This window comes from Dendroctonus ponderosae, unplaced genomic scaffold, assembly GCF_020466585.1.
Source record: "Dendroctonus ponderosae isolate FM_Combo_2020 unplaced genomic scaffold, Dpon_F_20191213v2 Dpon_F_20191213_1, whole genome shotgun sequence".
NCBI classification, from domain to species: domain Eukaryota; kingdom Metazoa; phylum Arthropoda; class Insecta; order Coleoptera; family Curculionidae; genus Dendroctonus; species Dendroctonus ponderosae.
The window spans coordinates 13373560-13396313 of NW_026017110.1; the positions used below are offsets into that span (position 1 = coordinate 13373560).

At 34.5% G+C, this 22754-nt stretch overlaps 1 protein-coding gene across 1 annotated transcript in view; it reads right to left on the reverse strand.

Annotated features, from left to right (window-relative positions):
- Nucleotides 1–20105, reverse strand: part of LOC109544277 — a 30238-nt gene extending 10133 nt beyond the window's left edge. The window contains exons 1-6 of the mRNA XM_048670741.1: nucleotides 19876–20105; nucleotides 7068–7273; nucleotides 4871–5006; nucleotides 4674–4807; nucleotides 4400–4516; nucleotides 3523–3655 (exon numbers count right to left, since the gene is read on the reverse strand). Coding sequence (XP_048526698.1) covers nucleotides 3523–3655; nucleotides 4400–4516; nucleotides 4674–4807; nucleotides 4871–5006; nucleotides 7068–7273; nucleotides 19876–19930 — 781 coding nt within the window. The 5' untranslated portion in view covers nucleotides 19931–20105. The remainder of the gene's footprint in view (nucleotides 1–3522; nucleotides 3656–4399; nucleotides 4517–4673; nucleotides 4808–4870; nucleotides 5007–7067; nucleotides 7274–19875) is intronic.
- Between the last annotated feature and the right edge of the window lie 2649 nt (nucleotides 20106–22754).

The following is a 22754-nucleotide window of genomic DNA, read 5'->3' on the forward strand; positions in this document are numbered from 1 at the left end:
CATATTATATAAACTTTTAAAAAGTAAGTTAAATTTAAAGAAAAACAAAGTTGCAAACAACGACATAATTCTTTAATGTAAAACTACACCCATATAGGGTATACTTTTATCTAAAGGCGGAGGAGTTACAGTCGCCTTATCACTAAGACTGCATTTCAGCCAGACGCAATTCAGCATCTTATTGTCTATTGTTTAGTTCATAAGATTGTTTTCCTTATCATGCAAACCCAAGATCACAAGCATTCTCATCCTGTACTCGCTTTAATAAAGTCGTTTTTAAAAACACGTTTGTTCGAGACCACATAGTAACTATATATTTAATTTTTAATCAGGTTCTACATTGAATTCAAAGTATTTTTTGTATAACATACTATGCGACTGAATTCCATAGTATTGAACAAAGCGGCGTTTAAAACATGGGATCGCAACAAAAGTAAAAACTCTATGATTATTTTTTTAAATAATAATAATCGACCATATAATTTTAAAGGAACATTAAAACAAATGGTCTGTTTTTTGTTTTTGTTTTATTCTGTTCTCAAATTACATCTTATTTTATTTTAAAATTAATAATAAAGTTTACTTTTGTTACGTTCCCATATTAAAACGCCGCTATGTCCAAAACCATTGAATTAATTCACATAGTATTATATGTATATATATGATTTGTTATTTATATATAAAATACTTCGAATTCAATCTAGAACCTGAATCTCGATTCCGGTAGGCGGTTCCATAAAAAAAATAAACTTTGCCATCATAACTTTATTTTGAGCTACCCTGTATATTTAAAAGTAGCAGAAACAAATGCTCTGGCGACAACCACAACACTTTTATATAAACGGTTTTTTTTAATCGCTATGAGGAGAGGGTGGATGATGTTAAAAGAACAGCCGGACGAAGATGGTACCATACAGCAAAACATGGAAACAAATGAAAAAGGCCTTTGTTCAAGAGTGGACAGATAATGGCTGACAAATAAGAAGAAGAAGAAGAAAAATATAATTTTTAATGATATAGAAAACTTGAACAAAATTCACGTAATGGGAGGATAGATTAGTCCACAAAGTTTTATACAAAGAGTGAAGACAACTGAATTCTGTTCAACTGAGAATAGTGATTAATTTGCACTTTCATCAATAACGTTCTTAATTTTTAAAAAATATAAATCTTAGTTGCCCCTTTCAGCTGTTAAAGTGAAACACATACACAGATGGATTACAACAGTGCAGCCTAATTCACGGTCTAATGTTTCGCTAATACCTCAATTTTCAGTGACGATTTTTTAAACTATTTTTGCTTTACTTTACTACATTATCTGTACAGCAATGACATAAATTTTGGATGCCCTCGCATAATCAAGTCCGTATAAGCGGGCATTTTGTTTGGACGTTTTTTTATGAGTTTTAAGTGAAAGTTTATTATTTTAAATGTCTTGAAATCAGCATTTTCTGTCTGGGTTAATTAGAACATCTTTCAAACTTCATCTCACAAGACCTTAGCTATAATTGCTGCCTAAATGGGTTAAAAGAAGTTACAATTGTTATTTTACGGAGTATGTAGAATTCATCATCCATTCCATCATCTAGCAATTGTGCAGTATAAAAACTAACAGTTTCTAGTTGTTATGTACATTTTCATTAGCTCTCACGCATTAAAGGTGTAATGAATCACAATAAAACGTTAGATGTATTCAACGAAATTAAAGCGAAAAATATAAAAATTAAATTACAAAATAATAAAAGATTTTTTTTCTCTTAAATACTCCATACTGGTGCCTCAATAGTACAACCGTGAGCCAACCAGATTTGTACGCTTTCATATTATAAAAGCAAACACGTTGCTGAGTAATACAATATTGCATCAAGTTTGAAACAGTCTCAACCACTTCAATTTATTCCGTTGGCCACTTTGCTTCTGAAACGTATTTATTCTTTGTAGTGAGGCTTTATTCCAGATTAAAGAGGCTCGGAATAGTTTGTTTTATTGTAAAGCCTTTTCGTGTCACCGACATAGATAAATTGCGACAACGGTTGCAACTTGCATGAATTGTTGGTAAAAGATAAATGCATTCTTGTACATGCATTAGTGAGCTCGGATATTTGATCGTCGGATAACAGAAACTGTACAAAGGTTTGTTATGAATAAAATTATGTTTCATTTGCTTTCAGACAATTACTCATCCGAATATTGTTTTGGAACCGGAATTACGTTGACAGTGTTCATCATAGGGTTAGCAGGAAAACTAACTTAAATTTTTAATAAATTATAAAAGGCTTCAAAAAGCAGTAGCTGATATACAAATATTGTAGTTACTGTTCGTCTCCTCATCAACCAGTTTTGCAACTTTTAACTCCCGATTTTACTGATATGAAACTTAAGAAGTCGTCAATATCCTCAGTTGAAAACAACTTAAAACTTCGCTTCAAAATTAAGCTCCCTGAGACAAAATTAAGACAATAATATGAATAGCTGTCTGTGTCTCATTAAATGTGACTTTCAAGCCGGTCCACCAGTTATCAATCACGTATGACAATATTCTACGACTCATCACAGAACGGCTTAATTTCACTTCATAAACATCAGTCTTTACTGGATGTACGTTTCAATATCACAGCTTAATATTTAAAAAAGCTTGGCAGAACTTTGAGTTATAGCTCTTCTCTGAACTACTAATTGGAACAAAATTTCTTGAACTGTCTTTATGATCCAATATATCAATTTGAACACAAATTATTATTTTCTTTATTCCCGGGTGAAAAGTACATAGTTTTGCCAATGTGTTCGATCCCTTTAACTCATTACAATGACATGACAACGACAATTTACCTTTCCGCCCATTATTCAATTCAATTTTCTTCATCCTGTGTGGAAAGTAATAACTTTCGCCACGACAGGTTGACTGTTTGTCACGGACTGTCAGCTGACTGTTTTGACAACATTTTCAAAGCCGTTTTATTTACAACCCAATACTTTTTCCCACTAGTTTCCACTAGGGATTAAGGGAAATAGTATAAGGTACGCGAGACGAAAGTGTCACTGCCACTGCGCGCATGAGGCCTTTGTCTTTGCCTCGGGCGTCAACTTCAAGCTGTGGCGGAACGTCGACATTCGTCTCGCGTATCGTTTATACTATTTTATGAATGGACTGATGCCAAATTCAATCATGCTGCAAGCGCTGATGATTCAGGATGGCGAATTAATAATTTTAATATAAAAGTCTAGTCAATAAGTTAAAATAAAAGTATGAAATATTTTCGTTATGGGGACGTGATTTACCTACTTTATGTTCCAAGAATTATTAGGCATGCTACTGTTTTTGAGCTTGGATATTGGAATCCTAGTTTTAAGTAGTATGTAAGTGTTATTGTTTTGATTGTGCTGGACCTATGTATAGATAGCTTTGCCTACCTCTATAGGATGTTGCTGCCTCAGACATGTTCTGAGGTTGGTGAACATGTATTACTTTGAATTACTCTGGTCAATAAATTACTAAAAATTACTAAATTACCAAATATATACCTGATCTGTAATCCCTTGGGCCTAAGACAGATGATGGGCGAGGTCTTGGTCTGGCGTCTTCGAGAGTTTCCTTTTTTTCTCCTTTGTAAATCTTGAAAATGGTGGCAACACAGCTCAGAATTGCTTTACCATCCTGCAAGAAAAAGAATGTTATTATTCAACTACCTAGATAAATAACTATGGATGTCTTAATATTACTATTATTATTGTTACTACTGTTTTCTATTATTATTATTACTACTATTATTGTTGAGTTTCCAGTCTTTTGTTTCTGGTCCAAATGATTTCAAAAAAGTAACTCTATTGTATATGCTCGTATTTAATGTGAACATTTTCAGATTTTGTCAGATTGTCCGGCGTGTGAGCTATCAAGAAGCAACCAAATGTTGCAACCTGTGTTACATCGCCTAATTTTACGTATTATTTTTGAATCGGCAGTAAAGATTACTTTTTCATTAGGTGAATTTCATTCGCCCCAGTCAATATGTATTCGGTTTTCGAAAAGCGTTAACCTTTCCAAACATTGCAAATTTCAAATTACTTTAATTACGACTTTAGGCTTGCTCCATGGCGTTCCATATGATAAAATTCACACATACAAATTATTCATGCCCAATTAGGATTTCAGCTTATACACACTTATTTCGATATTACTACCCAAACTACATCAGGAAAATTTGTGACCGAACACATTTATTTAAAAAATGAAAAAGTGTACCCTACTTAACATAAATGTACAAGAATTGCTAATATTTGCTTTATTCCTATATGATAAGGTCCGAATTAAAAATAAACAGCTGATATGTCGATATATTGTCTTAATTTTGTGGTATTTCTACTTGAACCCATTATGGCTAAAATAGAACAAAATTGTTACCTGAAACGTACTTTCCGTCACTTCTATCTCAACTCCAGATAGTGCCCTGTAATATTTCCGTTTACCAGTCAAGAACTCTGGAGTAACTTCTAGCTTCTTCACAAAGCGAGGAAGTACCTTTAAAACAAAATATTATAGTTAAATAATAGATCTAAATTTCGTTTAATGAATAAAAGCAAAATATTACATAATATTTCATACATTTTGCTAAGCTAATTTATTAATTAAGGAAAAATAATGTAGAAATATATAGGAAATTACTAGAATGTCTTACATTTTTTCCATTTAGATACCAGCTGATATTTGAAGCAGGGTGCGAAGGATAGGTTGAGCAATTTGCCTTTATGTAATCTCCCATATCCACTAGATGCTTATCAATAACTAGGAGTGGATCTTCTTCTGGAGGATCTGGAAATTTTAGTTCTCTCAGCTTCACACTTGTCTATGCTACACAACAGTTTTTAAATTTACCTACTACATAAATAAATGCCGAACCGACTTTCGTGTCGAAAGAAGGAAAATCAGATGATACCTCGCAGTTGTATTTGCCAGTCACATCTAGCTCAACATTCCGTAACACAACTTCGTTTGGAGTACTTTCACTCACCTGAAACAAACAACGAGATCAAATGTCGTAAAGCAATCAACAATTTAATATTTTATGTTGTAAAACTGCAAGTCGAATATGAATAATACAGAAAGAAAATCGGATAAACCCTAGTTACATATATGTATAATATTTTACAATATATCGTTACATGGATATGAATCAAATCAAAAACTGGACTAAATTGTACCCAAATTCAAAATGTCATTCTATTGTTAACAGCTCCCATATTACAATATGTTGAACGTACACCAACAAAGTTGAAAATGCTACCAAATTTACACTTTCTATGTGGCTCAAAAATGATTGCAGTCTTCCCAACAATGCTGGCAAAAGCTCACACCATTAAACGGAAAAACGACATTAAATACTTGGAGGATCAATCGACAAAAATTAAATCTACCAAACATGCAGCATTTTCAGATCATTTCCATGTGCAACGACCGAATAATGCGTCAAAAATTAAATATTAAAAAAAATTAATAAAATTAATCTAGACTTCTGGACTAGAGAAACAAAGTAGGAGTAAAAGCAACGGAGAAAACGAATCACAGCACATAAAATACCAAAAGAAGTGAAAAAATGCGACGAATCGGGGCCAAGTGGAAATATAATCCTCAAAATGGGTCTAAGCTGAACCCTCTTTGCCTCAAACAATCCCGATTTAGAAATGACCGCTCACTTAAAATAATGGGCCGAAGAACCGATTGGTCAATAGACTTTTTCAGTATAACTTAAGATTTATGTATTACACATAGGAAAATATCAATATAAGCTCCTGAAAATGCAAAATGTAGTCGATTGTTGTAGTCGTTATTTTAAGCAGCAAACTAAACAATCCCAACGATAACTTACTTAAGCGTTAATCGTAAATATACTAAGTAATTAAAGAGAAATCACTTTGAAAAGTAAATTTATTTCTTGAAATGTTCAAGTTTTCAGGTTTCTATTCGGGTCTTTAATGTGTCAATGGGACAAAGTGTCCAGTGCTTTTAACAGTAATTTATCTATCCGAACTGGAGACATTTTGTACACAATAGTTATGTTTAAGAAGTTTAACAAGCGCCATAAGAAATATTTCAAACTGAAGGTAAAACTAAAGCGGAGTGATATCCGTCTAAAATGTGTGTACCCTATGTAAAAGAGGAAAGTTTGAATATTTTTTGCATGAAATGTTCTGAATTTCCACATTTTCTAACATCTAGCATTAAATCTTTTCGAGTTGTGCTGATTTAGTGGCAGCACATAGAAGAACAGCTAACCATCTTGTTTTGGATTTCTGTTGCGGAATATTCTTTCGCTTGATGCGCCAAAACTTGCTGCCACTTGCCCTACGCTTTTTGGCTATCAGAGTTTCAACTTTTTTTCCTTGCTTTAAAGTCATACATAATGGAAAAAATGCATTATCATCTGTATGTGTCTTTCCGATTAACTGCTTCTAACTGGAAAATTTTCGTAGACAATATTTTCACAAAATGAGCTGCAGGCAATTTCCTTTGTTTCTATTATTATTTTAATATGCAAACATTCCACTTTCTAAAAAATGACTAGTAGAAGCACGGAAAAAACAAATTTTACTATTGAGTCTAGCCGTGAAAGCCTACATTTCTGGATCATATTTTCACTTTGAATTGTCATAAATTAATAAACATTTTTTATGTTACATACCCTGTAGGTATCATCAATTACGTTTCTCAAAAAATCGCGTTAGAGAATCTAGTACAGTAAGACTTTTGGGAAGCTTCGACCGTTAAATTTAATTTTCATTAGCTAGCTGCTTTTTGAGAAGGCCTATAATTTTATATGAAAAAATGTAGTATTTTTTATATGAAAAAAAGTTATTGTGTGACAAGATAAAAAATTCTACTTGAAAAGCGTTTCCTGTAATACTAGAAAATTTGTTGGTGCCTATATACACTGATTTAAAAATCCGCTGCTGGAAATGACTATTGACTTCAGTTCATTGTTATTATGATCAATTAATTTAAAAATGTAGGTATTAAACAAATTTAATTTATTCGCTCTAGTATTCCTTTTTCTAAATACAAACGGTACACTTACATCTACATAAATTCCTGGTAACGGAAACACCTTAGAGTCGGGATGCTCTTTTGGTATAAATCTGTAAAACTCATTGCTGCCTTTGTACCATTTAACGGTATACAACGTTTCCCCTTCCAAGTCATAATTGCACTGCAAACTAACGGTGTCCCTTAGCCGCACTGCCTCCGGTATCTTAACCAGAACTTCTTTTAAGCTCTGTAAACCTGAAACAAAAGAAAAATCACTGATTGGTGACATTTCGGAAAACAATATGTTGTGTTATCTTTGGATTAATATTTTTAGTTACTAATTTACAATCAAAGTGGTGATTAGAACACACATTAAAGCCCAACCGAGAATTACCATATTAGATAATGCGAGTTTACTTACACCCTCTAATAATTAGTTTCCAACATAATTAGTATGTGGTCATATAAGTCTTGCGTTACCTACATACACGAGCGAGGAATACATTAATCTTATTAAAATATCGAGGGTTAAAGATTTTGTTACAAAGTTAGATATTCTATGATATTAATTAACACAGCTTGGCAGGTTTAAGTAAATATGATCCAAATTGATATTGCAAACTTAGAAGAATTTTTTTTCAATAATAGAAAGCTATAGGTTTGTTTGTTAATCGTTAGTGAATTTCACTAAATCAAAAACAGGCCTTTTTTGAGACTCAGCTCAGATAAATCTACTAGTATTTTAAATTTCGATAATGTTGATGCAAAAAATGCATACAGCGTGTTTGAAATTTGCGGTATAATGTGATTTGTTTAATGGCCAATCATCAATCATCCTCCGTTTTTCTGACTGTCTATCAAGTTCTACATGCGTAGTAAACAGCACCGATTTATTTCTTGTCGGTAAAATGATATTCACAAACCATAAAATTTTAGTAATTGAAAGAATTAAGAAATCTGATTCTCAATCCTATAATGTTTCTTCAATAAATTCGCAAAATATTTTTTATTAACTAACTGACAATATCCTAAACGGAACTGAAACTCGATTCGAACATTTATAATTACTTCAGCAGAAATTACTGTACGCTCTGTTGTATTTGTTTCAACAACTCCCTAATGTCTACCGGGATCGTATTAAATACTTTGCGTTTCAAGTATCGCCATATGAATTAGTTTAAAGATGTTAAATCCGGAGATCTCAAAGGCCATTCTCCGAGGCAGTTTGTCCGGCAGAAAATACTTCATTTAAGTATTCACGAACAGGTGTTGTAAAGTGTGGATGATGAGAAAACAGAATGACCGAATTCTAAACTATTCTTTTCTTCCTCCACGAATTCTGAATATCCCGCTCTATTGAGATTTCATTTAGAGAAAATTCGTCCTATTCCTCAATCAACAATGCAAACCTACAATTGACTTTCTGGATGTGGCTGTTAAGTGTGACATTCCCTCATCCACCGAAAATTTTTTTTTTGCTCAATAACATTTTGGCGATTATTCTCACCACTAAACATTAAGGTTGCTTCGCCGACAAACAGTACGTTTTATACTTCGAAACTACCGTTTTATACGAGAACCTTCATATTAAATTAAAAAGAATTAAAAAATTAAAAACCTTAAGTGGTCAGTATTGTGTATAACCTATGTGCTGAAGTTGGCCGAAGACTTTATTACAAGAAAACTCTGGGAAATGTCCGCAGTAACGCAAAAAGGATTATGAACATTGGAACGTAGAACGCACAGAGCTGGTAAAGAAAGGGAGCTGCTAGCAGTACTATACAACCACTAGCAAAAATAGAAATGGACATAGTGGATAGTGGCGGTGCAAGAAGTTAGATGGCATGACAGCAGAAACCTAAAAATTCGTAAATCTGTGGTGTTTTTCAGTGGAAATCAGAGTGGTTTTGTCATAAAAATGTATCGACATGTATGCAAACATAGGCAAATAACCAACTTTAATACCGTAATAGGTCAATAGCTTTCTAATATATCAACTGACAACGGACAAAGACTTAACAGACAGGAATTAGCGTGAGGCTAACAACATGCTGATAAAATCCGCAATGTTCCATGTGACCCATAAGATAGACCATGTCGTGGTGGATGCAGGCATGGGAAGTAGTATCCTAGACGTAAAAAGCCTTCGAGGAGTAGACGGAGATTCTTCAATCTACGCCGCTACTCTTTAACATCTATGGCGAGTGGATCATGAGTAATGAGCTCGATGACTGGGAGGGAGCAATCACCATTGACGGAATCAAAATTTGCAACTTGCGCTACGTCGGTGATACGACTTTAGTTGCTGCATAAGAATTGATCAATCTTATACGAATAGTCGAAGAGACAAACAACGCAGTAGACCTGCCGATAAACAGAAAGAAAACCGAAATAATGATAATTGATAGCCAAAATAATAACAGACCTAAAGACCAAAAAAGGATAAACAACATCGAGACAGCAGACGCTTTCATATATCTTGGTACCACAATGTCAGACCAGGGCGGATCCAGCGAGGAGATAAAGAGGAGAAGTGAAATAACGAAAGAATACATGACCAAAAATCACACTATTGAAAAGCCACCACATATCCCTTAACACCAAAATCAGATTAGTTAGGAGCTCTCTGTGCTCAGTGTTTCTATATGGATCAGAATGCTGGACTTACAAAAAGACGGATCAGCGAAAGATAGATGCCTTGTTTGTTGCCGAAATGTTTTGTTGGCGCTGAATGGTGAGAGTGTACTGAAGTGAGAAAAGAACCAACCAATCCATTCTGGACTAACTCAGAATTATGAAGAGATTGAGCATTATGGTACCTGATAAAATAGCTAAATTCTTTGGTTATGTGGTCAGAAGAAATGGTCTTGAAAGACTCACTTTGGCAGGGACAGTCCCTGGCAAAATATCAAGAGGAAGGTTGCCCAAAAGATATATGGATCTTATAACCGGTCTAAGCGGCAAAACCCTCACCCAAACATTCAAGATGGCAAAAGATAGACAGGAATGGCAAGTTATCGCAGAAAACAAAACATGAACTCATGATGCTCGAAACCGAGCAAACAACTGAGAAGAAGATTAAGAGAAAAAGTGTCGGATACCGACACAAGCAATATGATGTTAAATCGAGGAGCGCTTTCAATAAATTCCTTCAGAAAAATGTGTGATCTAATACGCGTGGATAAATAAAATAAGATAAATATCCAGCCCGATCGCAAAATGACTGCGAAAATTCATCTCAACATGTAATAAGTTGAGTTTCTGTATATATTTTTTGCTTTTATATGAACAGTTTTTAACAATTGTGCATTGAACCTGATTGAAGTCACAAATGAAGTATTCATACTTCAAGGAAAATCTCAGTTTCAAAATTACTTATCTACGTTTTCAAAGTCCCACATATCGTTACGTCTAGAATATCACTAGGGGTGAAAAAGTAATTAAACCAAAATGTAAACTAACTTTGATTCACTTTGACGTTGCAGCGGAAAATTATGACACATAGTCGAGACGTTTAGTGCAGAAACTTTAAGTGTCTTGCTTAGTGAAATGTAAAATGGCTGGCAATTTCAAAAGAGAAGTGGGAAAACTTTGCGAAACTCAATGTTTCATAGCAAGCTTTAGTAGATGCAGTTAGTTAACTGGTAAAATTCATAACAAGGCTCTGATTTCTCGCGATAAATGGAATTGTCTTAATGCCTAGAGCTACCTGGATGCTCCAAAACTAGATGCTTTTAAAGTTTTTGGGGATAGGGCTTGGGTATAATTTTAATGGCCTCAGTATAATGGATGCATGAAAAACTTTAGAGGCATAAATTTATGAAATTATGTAGTTTTAACTGTGTAAACCCAACGCATGTGCGCTACATATTCAGGTCCAGCATCATGTCTTGCTGCTGGTTTGCAAATGTTTCCCGGTATGGTTGAATATTTAGCTCAGTTTCAGAAACTGGAAAATAAATCAGTTATATTCAGATTTCAAGTGCAATATTTCAGAAACTCCCTAGTCGATGCTCCTTAAATTTGAAAACAAACTTTGCTAACCCCTTAATATATTCAATTTCTACAACTCGAAACTCGAACATATCCCCAGAGGTTTGATAAATTAATCAGCAAATGGATGTGTCAGCATGGAAGTTTCATAGAAATTGACGCCTTGTGATTTACATGCTGACATCTTTTTAAATCATTAGATATTCAAAACATTTCACGTTGGAGTGACTAAATATTTGTGCTTCTATGAAATAATGATCTTTGCTCAGTGATTTCTCACGGTTCATGTTCCCGCAGAGAGCTAAAAAAGGAAGAATATTCACGACATACTTTCTCCGGAAGCCTTACATGAATAATGTATTCGAACATTTTATCTAATACTTGCAAGTTTGTGCATATGTATCAACTGCTTGTCAAAAGTCTCTTTTAGAAAATCCTAAAATTGTTATTTCCCACTGTATCCTCTGTATGCTACATTGAAGTTTTATTGGTTTAACCGCATTTTTGCACGATTTCGCTTCCTAATATTACTATGTTCCGGATGCTGCTTCTCAAGACAATTGCCTGGCTTTGGCGGACTAAACGTGTTGTACTTACACAGAACGCATTTGCTAAACAAAGACTTGCTAAAATAATTAAATTTACATAAAAAATTTGTATATTTGAAATCACATTAGGTTAGGTGTGATAAAGGCAACAAGGAGATAAAAGCAGAAACAAAAAGAGATGAAATAGTCCATAATGCACATTATTCCAAACCAATACAAGAGAGACTATGCTACATCAGAATAAAGGGGCTATGGTACAACATATCCATCATTTAATCTCACGGACCAACAGCGGACAAAAACGAAGACACCAAAGAGGATTTCTACAATGCGCTGGAAAGAGATTTAGAGAGCATTCGGAGTATACGGAGATTTCAATGCCAAAATGGGCAAAAAATCAAATTTCCTTCCGAGAATAGGCAATCACAGCCTACATATCATATCCAATGATACAACATCCAGGCAACAGCTAATAAAAACTGCAGCAAGCAATGGTATGATAATCAAGTCAACTATGTTCCCACATAACGACATCCAGCAGCAGACGTGGGTATCAAATGGCCACATCACCCGTAACCAGATCGATCATATCATTGTGTATCATGGACGTGAGAAGTCTCAGAGGGGCAGATGGGGACTCAGATCATTACTTGGTTAGAGCGAGTGTCAGGGCCAAAATAACAATACACAAATATAATAAATCAAACATATGAGTTCGCAATGGAACATGAATTAATGTCAGGATCCGACAGAAATTTAGCAATTTTTACAGCCAATATAAAAATCGCTGAACTCTGAAGCATAATACAATGACATTGAACAGCTATGGGGGAAAACATCGGAAATGGGGAAAAAAGACAGCGAAAGGCGTATTCGAAAGAAGTAAGAGAAAGAGGACAAAACATGGTATGATGAGGAATGTCGACAACAACAGGAAAAAAGATAACCGGCGAGAAGTAGATGGATCTAACTACAAACGAACGAGAGTAGAAAATAATACGAAGAGTGCAGAAAGAACACCAGAAGAGTAATAAGAACAAAGAAAAGAAGAATGTACGAGAAGGAAACATATGAAGCTGTGAAAAGAGATCGAGATAAACTAGACTCAAGAAAATTTTGCAAAGCCATCTCCTCGGAGAAAAAAGGATATGGGGCAAATCTACACAAACGTTAAGATATAACCAGGGCCAGTTGATATTCGACGACGAGGAGTATGTAGTAGTGTCACTGTGGGGGACCCGATGGGTCCGGCGAGTAGGCCTGAAAATCCCCTTTCGCCACGGCGAATAGGAACTGGTCGAAGAATGGCGAAAATATTTTAGAGCTTTTCTATACCTAGCTACTATACATCGAATGGACACACAATTGTATTCACCCAAAAGCAGCTTCTGGAGAAAGGATGGTATATAACAGACCCATACACAACCTGTTCATATACTTCCAACAAGCTTATCACAGCATTGAAAAGAACCAAGTATAGAATACTACGCCAGAGCTCTCGATACCAAGAAAATTGATTCAAATGACGAACGTGTGCATGGAGGAGCACGGAGTATCAAAAGTACGTGTCAACAATAAACTCTCTGGCAGTTTTGAAGTAAAAAACGGGCTCAAGCAAGCTCTATCACCTGTGCTTTTCAATCTTGTCCTAGAAAGAGCAGTGGGAGAAGGCGGAATAAGAACAAAGTTACATACCGCACAAGGACCTACTGCTGGTATGCACAGACGATATTGACGTTGTAGGAAGATCCACGATATCCGTAAAGGAAACGTTCAACAAAGTTGAAAGAGCCATGAGTAGGGTACAGCTAAAAGTGAACGAAGGAAAAACGAAATATATGCGCGTAAACCGAACACAAAGCCGAGATATGTTTGGCCAAAACATTACATTTAGCACCCTCAACTTCGAAAGGCTGGAATGCTTCATATAACTGGGAGCAATAAAGCATCACAGATAACGACATCATGGAAGAAATAAAGAGCAAGATACAATCGACAAACCGATGTATGTAAAGTATTCCGAGAACGTCAAAAGTGAAAATTTACAAAACCATTGTCCGACCCATACTAACGTTTGGGTCTGAGACGTGGACCATGACAAAATAAAAGCAGGACAAACTCGAAGGTTGTGATAAAAAATGTACCACGAATGAATATAGAATGGGAACAAATGCTGAAATTAGGATATTTTAAATATAATGATGTGGATGGGGTTAAAGAAATCAAGGGCCACAAATCAAGATGGGTCATGTGCATACACTACAGGATGGGAGACTGGTGAAGCTGATATGGGAGGAGGTTCCTAAGGGAAGAATACGACCCAAAATGCATTGGAGAGACAACATTGTGTCAGATCTACAAAAAATGAACATCTCTTCGAAAATAAAATGATGGAGGATCGAAACACCTAGAAAAAGTTGGACAGTCAGCCAAGACCGATCCAGAGTTGTAGTGCTACTTAACTACAGAGATTTTCTGGGACAGATGTTCAAAAGTAACTTCTTACTCTTGTAAATTAAAATAGCATTTAGTCTGAAATTCAAAAGCAATTAATTTAAAAAGAATAATGTAAGCTGTAAAATATTCTAAATTAAAATTAAATTTTTAAATTTATTTCATGAATAATGCGATATTTGGCGTGTCAAAAAAGTTATGGGAAAAATTAAATGCCGTTGTCAGGTAAAGTGCCATCTAGTGGCAAAGTGGAGAAACCATTTTTCCCACCACCAAATTTTATACCAGAAAGTTATAGATCACTAAGCTGAAACTCTATACCGATTTTCAAATTGATCCGCGAAGAAATGTGCAGAATAGGTCAAAAATGAAAAAAAAAACATAAATCTTGATAAATCACCCTTAAAAATTTGCATGCATTAAAATGCATTACTCGAACACTGTACAGTTTCGTTGAAACTCAGAATTCCTATCTGTGTAGCTTATAACGTAATTATAATTACTACATATTAATTTAAATTTTTTTAAACCTAATATTAATTATTTAACACATAGTTATACAATTTGATAAATGATAGCTCTAACAGTTATAGCAATGTTAAAATAATATGTCGCTGTATCATTATCATTAATATCTACTCTCATCACAACACTAATAAACCTATCAGCGTCCGATCGGAAACTGGGAGTTTCGTTAACATTTCCGATATAAATTAATGCTGCATCGGATTTCAGAATTAATTATTGTACGTATAGGGACTATACTAACCATTCAATATGTAATTTAACAGAGTACTAAATTTGAAATAAAATATATGGGTCATCAATTGTGCAATTTTATCCAAAGCTTTAATTTGAGCAAGAATAAAAATGTATTTATCCGCAAATTTCAATTTAAAATTGAAATTCATTATTCGGATTTGCATGAGAGAAAGCGGGCATCATCTATTTAGTTTGCCAATGTGTCGCAAATTTATCTTGCATCCTTAGGACCTAGAAACTAGCGTAATAACAAGTAAATAATTGTGTTTTAGCAAGTAATAGACTGGACTGTAAAAAAATATATACATATTTTACTTTGATTCAGTAGCAATACTATTTTAGTAGTTAAGAAAGTTATGAGCTTTTTGCGATAAAAATTTGAGATTCTAATTTATTGATTTAACTTTTTATTTGCTGAGAACATCACCAAATTACTAGGTGTTTCCGGACTAGCACGGAACTTCTAGTTTCTATACAGGAATAAATAATGCAATGACTGTTTGTGATGATTGCTTATTATGATTCACTTTTGGACATCATTTCAAGTTATTTTCAGCTTATTTGCTCATAAGGTGCTATTGAATTTCCACTAGTAAAATTTGAGTTCCACGATTTTATTGAATCTATACTGCAGCCAGTCTCGCATCGTTTTTATTTTCTGATTCAAGATGAATGAAGAGTGAAAAAAAGTATGTTGTTTTTTGCTATGACGATCACTAGACATTTGATCTTGAATTTAATTATTATTTGAAAAAAATTTAAACCCTGCGATCACTTGAAACTAAACGTTCCGAAGAATTTGAATTTGACATTGAAGAAATTTTTTACCACGTTTGGAGCATTTGTGGTTTCGTCATCTGACAAAGGACAACAATTCTGCAATAAATAATAACTGTAGCGTTGGATTACGAAGAACTACGCAACAACCAAAAGCAGGATCATATAAAGATCTCCATATGAAAATATGTTTTTGGGCAAACTAAAAATTAGATTATAAACTGTTGAAGTACCTGTAGAAAATTTTGAAAATTGCGATTAAATTCATACCGACAATCGCACAAAATTCAGTATCAATCAATGATAAATAGTGTCACAACGTTGATCATTTACGAGAGTTGATTGCTGCCAATGCACGAAGCGGTAGGTCGCAATAGCAAAATTGAAATTATAGACACATGCAGTATCATTTTAGTTTACCGAATACCTGGACATCAGAGGTTGAAAACAACACCCGCTAAATATTTGCATTTTTTATAATAGAAAGTTGAAAAATGTGCCGATGGTGAGTTACAGTTACTGCAAGCTAACCCAATGAAAGTAATATCAAATAGCATTCATCTAAAACCTATGAGGCAACTGCATGGTTTCCAACATATTGTTTCCTAATAGTTATAAACGAAATGAAAATTAAACACAAAGCTTACAATCTCCATAGTTATCATGGTCTAGTCGCACATTAACAATAACTGCAGTTAATAGCATGAAATTAGTTAGTTACAGAATACAGTTAATGGCATATAAAGTAACCATTTTTGAAACTAGAGGTGTGTCTATCTGCTAATTTGTTTGCTATGATTCATTTCAAATAATAGCGTTAATGTGTGAGCGAAATTGTTCGGAGATGTGAAGACCGGGCCATTGATATAGTGATAGTAACTAGCAAACTGAACATATTGTAACGGAAATGGCCAGGGGTACGCACGTTTGAAATGGAGGGATCAAAATTCATGGTATTTCAGTAAATGGGAGCCCCATTTGGGCCCCATTTACTGTCAAATATGACACTGACAAGCGGGAAGTTTCGCACCTGTTCTGGAGATTTCGAGAAGCATCTGGGTTACCTGAAGTAATCTATATAAGCGACGACGAGAACCATGGGGGGGTGGGGAAATAAAGTGACAGGAGCGACCGGGTGCAGAAGAGGTTAAGCCCCGCGAGTCTGAAGAGCGAGTTTTCCGTGTGTTTTTGTTATTGTTTGTGAAGTTGACGGTAATTTTGAAGTTAGTTTGTTTCTGTTCCGTAGTTAAAGTTATACCGAGTGGAATAAAAGTTGGAAGCAAGAAGAAAGAGTTTGATACTCGGCCATCCACGGTACAATATTCTCCTGCTTCAACTATTAGAGCGAATATAATGAGATTACTTCCGTGCGTGTACCCCCTGATTAGCCATTATACAACTGGAAGATACTCTAAAAACACTGTATTCAAGTTAAATTAAGATATTTGAAAAATTATCATTCTAAAAGGAAACAGTAAACAATAGCATGTCCCCAAAAAATTCTGGAGTTGGTTTTGTACAGCAGTATGTGCGGAAAAGTGGACTTTCGGCATTCAGTTCGGGACTTTTAACATAACTTTTCAGCACAGCGCCAAAGTTCCTTTTCGTTTAGGAAAAAATAAACAGTTTCAAATTCCTTCTTTTCGCATTTATTTAATTTAATTAACTAAACGTAAATTTTACAGCGTTTTGAAAATTAATATTAGATATCGCAACTTTTTGCGTTTGATTTTCTGTTTCCTCGCTCCGAACGGAGCTCGTTTGAAACGGTAGCAAAAGATTGGCCTGGAGGGTCTCTCAGGGAGGAGGCAGTACCAGTGGTCATAGTCAAAGACCCTAATGTATGGTCATAACCCTAAGTCATGGTACTTAGTCTTATACGGAGCATTCTTTATAATCATTTACGTTGGTTGCTACCACGAGGTATTTCTATTTGTTCTCAGGTCCAGTGCTAGTAAGCAATCCGCCAACTTCAGGGCAAAATCTATGGATTGATGCTAGAGGTATGCTAAATGGTTATTTTTCTGTAACGGGTTACAACGTTTCAGTTTCACCTTGATAATAGGTTTCAAAGTGCGGTTCTAAAAGAAACATGTATCTTTTTAAATTTTTCATTAAAAATGCAGAATGTTGATGATAGTAGAAATAGTGATGATTTATAATGATTTCCTTTACAGTAAGTACTTAAAATCACTCCTTAAAAGTAACTGCTTAAAGGACAAAAAACTGTTAATAAACCAGAGTGATTAAATACAAAATACGGTTTCTATGTGAAAACGTTTAAAAATCTCACTTTTATTTAAAAATTAATTAACATTTAAGAATGAAATTGTTTGCAGATGCTTTTTACTGATTCTAGTTTTCCGCGCGTTATGATAGCACCCGCTTTAGAAAGTAATCTCTCGCCTTTCGTGTCCGAAGGGCGCACCACTATTTCGGTTTTATGAGACGGTTCCAAATTAAACCGGTTAAATCGGCTAGCTGTAACTATGGTTTCAGGTTACACGTTTGGAACACTGTTATTTTAGCGGTTACGTTAAATACCGACCATCCCTAATTGACGCACTCGTCGAATGGTTTTTAAAGGTATTCCCATATCTTTCTTTAAATTTGCTTGCTGTTTTCATTTCATTCACTGTGCCTGTTGCAAAAATTGGAAGTGGGAACTGTATACAGAACGCAGTTATATTTTACATGGACTTTTTGGTCATTTAAGATTATTTCTGTTCGATTTCTGTCTCAAAATCGACGAAGATAAATTATCGAGAAAGGTTTATTTGAAGTTTTGTGATAGATATGACATGAAAGTTTTCAAATATGTGAGTACTTTTTCTTTTATATAATAATGGTCTTGCTACCATAAGAAACTTACAGGTATTTTTTCAGATTGTACCATCATTTAAATCGTTCAAATCAGTCGTTAATTTAAAAGTACCGACTTATCAACACCATGCCCTCCTTGATTTTTCAATTAATATTTGCCTTGGAATATTTATACGATAACAAAGTTAATGTAAAGTTTTTTGACAAATTATTAAAATGAGAAATAAATAGCTTATGCTTAAAACTGCCCTTCACTACACACCATTTTAAAAAAATCGATTAATCATTTTTCTCCTGCTTTGATTGAGGAGAAATCAACTGGCCGTTTGCCTTGTTCGCATCGTCAAATCGCATTCGGTTCAATCAAAGGCGATTTTTCAACTGCGATGCAAGCATGTTATTCGCTTTCTTGTTAAGGAGTTTTGAATACTATTTTTTAAATTTTTTAATTGCAAATAAAATTATGCAGTCAGGAGGATATTTTTCATATATATAAGTTCATATTCCTTGTCGAACCCACGATGTGTTGATTATCACAAAATGCTATGATTCTGAGAAAACTAAAGTGTCGTTATCAAGGAAAGTGCATGTGACTGCAGCTAAGCAACTGTAATAAGCAGCAATTAAAGCCTTGTTTAGTTTGATCAAGCGCAATAACCAGCCATGGAAGACTACTCGAAGGTTTCGCTCAGTTTTTCCTGATCTCAAGCTAACTCAAAATACTCAAATTTACAAACTATTACTAGAAACTCAGTACCAAGTAATAGTTTATGTCAACTTTTCTTGAATATAAAATTGAGCTAATAGTTGTAAAGTGAAGTTAAGCATTCTTCTCAGCAGATCAGAATGACAGTTGTATAGTTCCATCGGTAAAATTATATATTTTTCCTATTTGTCGCTTCATTTAACGTTTTACCATTGCGGATTCACAACCAGGACAACCCGTATTTACGAAATAGCAATGAGAAGAACATTTTAATAGGCTACGTTCAAATATATTGTTGCATTTATTTGCAGTTAGTACCTTGCGAATGTTCCTGTGCCTAAAACAGCACTCAAAAAGTACCTATTAATAAATTATATTTTAAACAGAACTGTATTTCAAATGGCCAATAAATTAATAAAAGTTTTAAAATCTCAGCCAACCGATATCCTCGTGTAAACAACAACACAAAAAAGGCAAGGGATGTACAGATAATACACAGCAGGGTGTAAAATAAATTTTATTTTAATTTACCAAATTACTGTTCAGAGACTTTTTGCAAATGTGTATTTGGCTTTTCCCATTAATACGTTAAAAATGTCATATAGGGCCGCAAAATCGATCTTTAGTGGCAAAAATCGTTGCCGATTTGTTGCGGGTAGTCTTTAACTCTTTATGCAGAAAATAAATGAAATTAATGCAACTATAAACTTAAATTTTCGAATAAAATAATATAGTAGTACTACAGTTTTAGAGATAGAGAAATCGAATATTTGGTTTATGGCGAAAGTACTCACCTATTATAATTGAGCTGAAAATAATAAAAACACACCGTTTCCAAAAAAATACCATAACCCAAAATAGGATCACTCGTCAACCCAATAAAACACCCACTCACATAATCCCAAAATTGTACTTAAACTTATGTACGCTAATCACAAATTTCAAACTTCCGCGTGAAGTTTATGCTCGGTCCGAAGCTGAGTTGAGGGATTCACCCAACTTCTATCGTTGTTACGCGAAAACTGAACGTTACACGGATGTTCTGTGGTGGTTGCAATCGGCGTCGCGACGCGTCGACCAGTTGAAAACGATGCCACTCCCACCTAATACATATTGTATCGCTCGATGAAGTTATCCGTCTTTTTTCTCGTCAAATAAGGGTGAGAAAATAATTGATACCGTTTTATCAAATGAGTATAGTATTCTTTTCTTGATGCCAAGTTTGAACATTTATTTCACAGCTGCTCGGAACTTTTCCTTCAAATGCCGCTTAGAATATCCATTTTAACTAAAGTAAAAGTTCAATCAAACAAGCATTTCGTAATAAAGTGTGTATGTGATTCAAAGATATACAGGGTTTTTCAAAATTGACGTCATTCCTTTTAAGGGGTAATAGGGAGTACGAGAAAAATATTCAAATATTTAATTTGATAATTTCTAAAAGATATTAACAGTTGAAAATCGAATTTGAACTGTGTTATTAAGCATTATTTTGAAATTGCCCCATGTTTAATTGGTAGCATATTGGAATACATAAGCATCCAAAAAGAAAAATTGCGACATTTGCTTCGAATAACGGAAATTTTTGATACTAAAAAGTTATCTTATACAATTTTTTGAATTGAGACACTTGATCAGTAAAGAGTGTGTCAACTTGGCCAAGCTCGCTAAAGAACTTGGGAAAGCTAAGTTGAAGCTCCTAAGCGGAACTTTTCAAATTGTTTTCTACTTTCGGTGCCCGATAATGTTCCAACGTTAGACGAATTTGACGATTATATTGCAACCAACTCGTAGTTTCCAGATAATTGCCAAAAACTGTCCTGTAATGGGGGCGACATCCGTCGAGTGACTTCCGTGTCTGGTTGTCTCTGCAGATTTGAATTTCGTTACCGAGATATTTATATTCGTGCGTTTGCTTTATTTCGTCTTCATCACCTGTCACTAGGTTTCCGCTAGCCACCAGGTTTGTCATAACTTGTGTTTTGTGCTAATCAATATATAGTACTATCCTTCCTGCAGCTTTCTTTAGGTCTTCCAGCATTTCTTGTACGTCTCCTAGATTGTCAGTTGTTAAAACTATGTCGTCAGCGAAACGGAGGTGATATGGGTATTGGCCGTCTATATTTATGCCCGTATCCTGCCTGGTCACTTGTTCGAATAAATGTTCCATCACCGCAGTGTTGAAGAGTTTGGGTTGGGGGATAGCACCAAAACACCTTTTCTTATTCCTCTTTCTATTTTGTAGTAGCAGCCCTCCAGTAGCAGCCTTGTATATATTATGTAGAAGTTCCGTGTATCTGTAGTATACTTGGAGTTCGTTCGACAGAGTCAAAGGCTTTTTTGATGTAGATTGAAAATATTAGTACGCGCGGTTTATTATTTTCCATGAAATTTTCTGTTAGGGTATTGTTTACATATGTCTGTTTGTGCCACAGCCATTCCGAAAACCAGATTGCTTAGAGGGTTGGTGCAACACTATTTACCTATTACATTTTTAAATTAAAATTAATTAAATTAAGCATAAAATACTTGCTAAACTGAACTCTAAAATTCAACTTACACTATATTCAATTGAAAACGTAGAAAATTTAATAGTAATGGAGTACCTAATTGATTTGAAGTAAAACACTATTTTTATCCAGTCTATTTTAATTTAAACCAACTAAGATTTATCGAACGATAAAGTGGTAATTGAGAAAGTACCCTGTACATGTTGTTATAGATACAAGCACGCAAAAAAATTACAATTTTCAATTGAGAAAAGCATACAAAAAGTGGTATATCAAGGCCTTTCAGTTTGCAGTATTAACCACCTCTTAAGTACTTAAGCGAAATATTCCATAATACTTAACGGCAAATAATTCTCAGGCTGCATTTAGGGCCAGCTGAGCCTCTTAAAACGTTTCACATTTCAACGCCATCCTTAACATTTGACTTCCAACGGTGGCTTAAAAATTACTGATTATGAAACGAAACACTATCAAGTTTTTTTTTGTAAAAAGATCGGGAAACACACGTTCGATCGATTGTAGAGAGATTCATCTTGTCAATGCAATTAATAAAATAATTCTGCCTCGCCCGGTGTCATCGTGCTTTGCGTAGTTAAAAAAAATGTTTTTTCTCGTTTGTATTTTGAGACTCATGATATAAGTGGTCAAGGGATTTGTTCTTGTTGCTTCTTAAGACAGTGGTAATTTGCTTTGTCAGGTTTTTTGTTGGTCTCAAAATTGTTGAAATTGCTGGGTGTTGTCTGGTGTCTGTTAGGTTTTTAATTTCTAAGAAGACCTTAAAGCGTATTGTAAGACCTTAAAGGTTTATAATTTTCGTTAAGTTAGTATACTTTAAGTTTGTGAGAATTTGGAGGAAGAATGTCCATTGATGTGATGGTCTGAAATGTCGGCCTCTTGGAGATAATAGAAAAAATGGTCCAATTCTACAAAGAAGATGGGTGGACCGGAATATTCAAGAGATAGGTTTTAAGACTGAAGCCTTAACAATTGAACAATTTTGCATTTTGTGCATGATGCAGGTCACTTCTTAAAAGTCACCATTAGAATGTTATTAATGTTTATTTAATCTTATTCAATTAAGTTTTGAAGAGGACGCAAGAATGGGAATTGGGAGTGGTACTTTTCAACGATCTTGGCTGTGTAGCTTTGGGAATTCAATGCTC